At 48.2% G+C, this 1,184-nt stretch overlaps 1 protein-coding gene across 1 annotated transcript in view; it reads left to right on the forward strand.

The window, feature by feature from the left end:
• Positions 1-692, forward strand: part of rps6kal (ribosomal protein S6 kinase a, like) — a 33,035-nt gene extending 32,343 nt beyond the window's left edge. Inside the window, exon 22 of the mRNA XM_080416938.1 lies at positions 96-692. Within this exon, the coding sequence (XP_080273064.1) occupies positions 96-221 (126 nt within the window). The 3' untranslated portion in view covers positions 222-692. The remainder of the gene's footprint in view (positions 1-95) is intronic.
• The last annotated feature ends 492 nt before the right edge of the window (positions 693-1,184 follow it).

A 1,184-nucleotide genomic window follows, 5' to 3' on the forward strand; every position in this document is an offset into this window, starting at 1 on the left:
TTAGGGCTATAGCCTAGTCTATCTGTATACTGTATGTCTATGAGTAATATGTCTATTAGATGGACATTAATGTTTTGTTTTGTTTTGTCATCCAGGGAGCGATGGCCGCCACGTACTCGGCCCTGAGTCAGAAGACCAGTCAGCCCGTACTGGAGCCAGTGGCTGCATCCAGTCTGGCCCAGCGTCGCAGCATGAAGAAGCTCACCTCTACGGACATGTAGACTAGAGAGAGAGACACACACACACACACTCACACACACACACACACACACACACACACACACACACACACACACACACACACCCTAATCAGGCAACGCTACTGTCTCTCCTTTTAACCTATTTATTTCTCAAAAACACACACACACACTCTGGACAAGGCTGCGCGCACGTCAGCTGAAGAGGAGGGAAGCCCACATATCTTGTACCGCTGAGGAGACCTACCTGTATTTATTATACCACTCAACTTCCATTATGCACTCATCCTTACCTGTTCCCTCTCTGTCTGTCTGTCTCTGTCTCTGTCTCTGTCTCTGTCTCTCTCTCTCTCTCTCTCTCTCTCTCTCTCTCTCTCTCTCTCTCTCTCCCCCCCCCGTTGCGCTCTCTGTCTGTCTGTCTTTCTCTCTGTCTACATCTCTCTCTCTTTCTCTCTCCGTCGCTCTATCTGTCTCTCTCTCTGTCTACATCTCTCTCTCTCTTTCTCTCGGGAAGAAACTCACCAGCTGATGTTTTCCTTCACTGTGATGTTTCGCTGAATTGATGCTGCTTCGTTTAACTGCCCCCACCCCCCAACCCACTGCTCTTCGACACCCCCTCGTCCACACAGTTCTCTCTCTTTCTGGGAGTGAGTGGGAGGATTTGTGTGTGTGTCTGTATATGTGTGTGGGGGGGAGTAACACACACACACACACGTGCGTATAGTAAGGTAAGACGCAGCTGATGAAAACAAAAACAGACTTTGAGTTCGATGTCAAAACGAATGTGGTTGCTGTGACAACGATGATGCTTTGATGACAATGTGATGAAGATGACTACAACGAAGATGATGATGATGATGATGATGATGATGAAGAAGAGCAGTGGAGGAGCTGTGTGTGTGGGGGGGGGTGGGGGTTACCCAGTTGAAACAGAGAAGCTGCATTACAGATCATTTCCATGGATATCTCTCCTCTGAAAAGACATTG

This window comes from Gymnoscopelus braueri (assembly GCF_963280865.1).
Source record: "Gymnoscopelus braueri genome assembly, chromosome: 20".
In the NCBI taxonomy this organism is placed as follows: Eukaryota; Metazoa; Chordata; class Actinopteri; order Myctophiformes; family Myctophidae; genus Gymnoscopelus; species Gymnoscopelus braueri.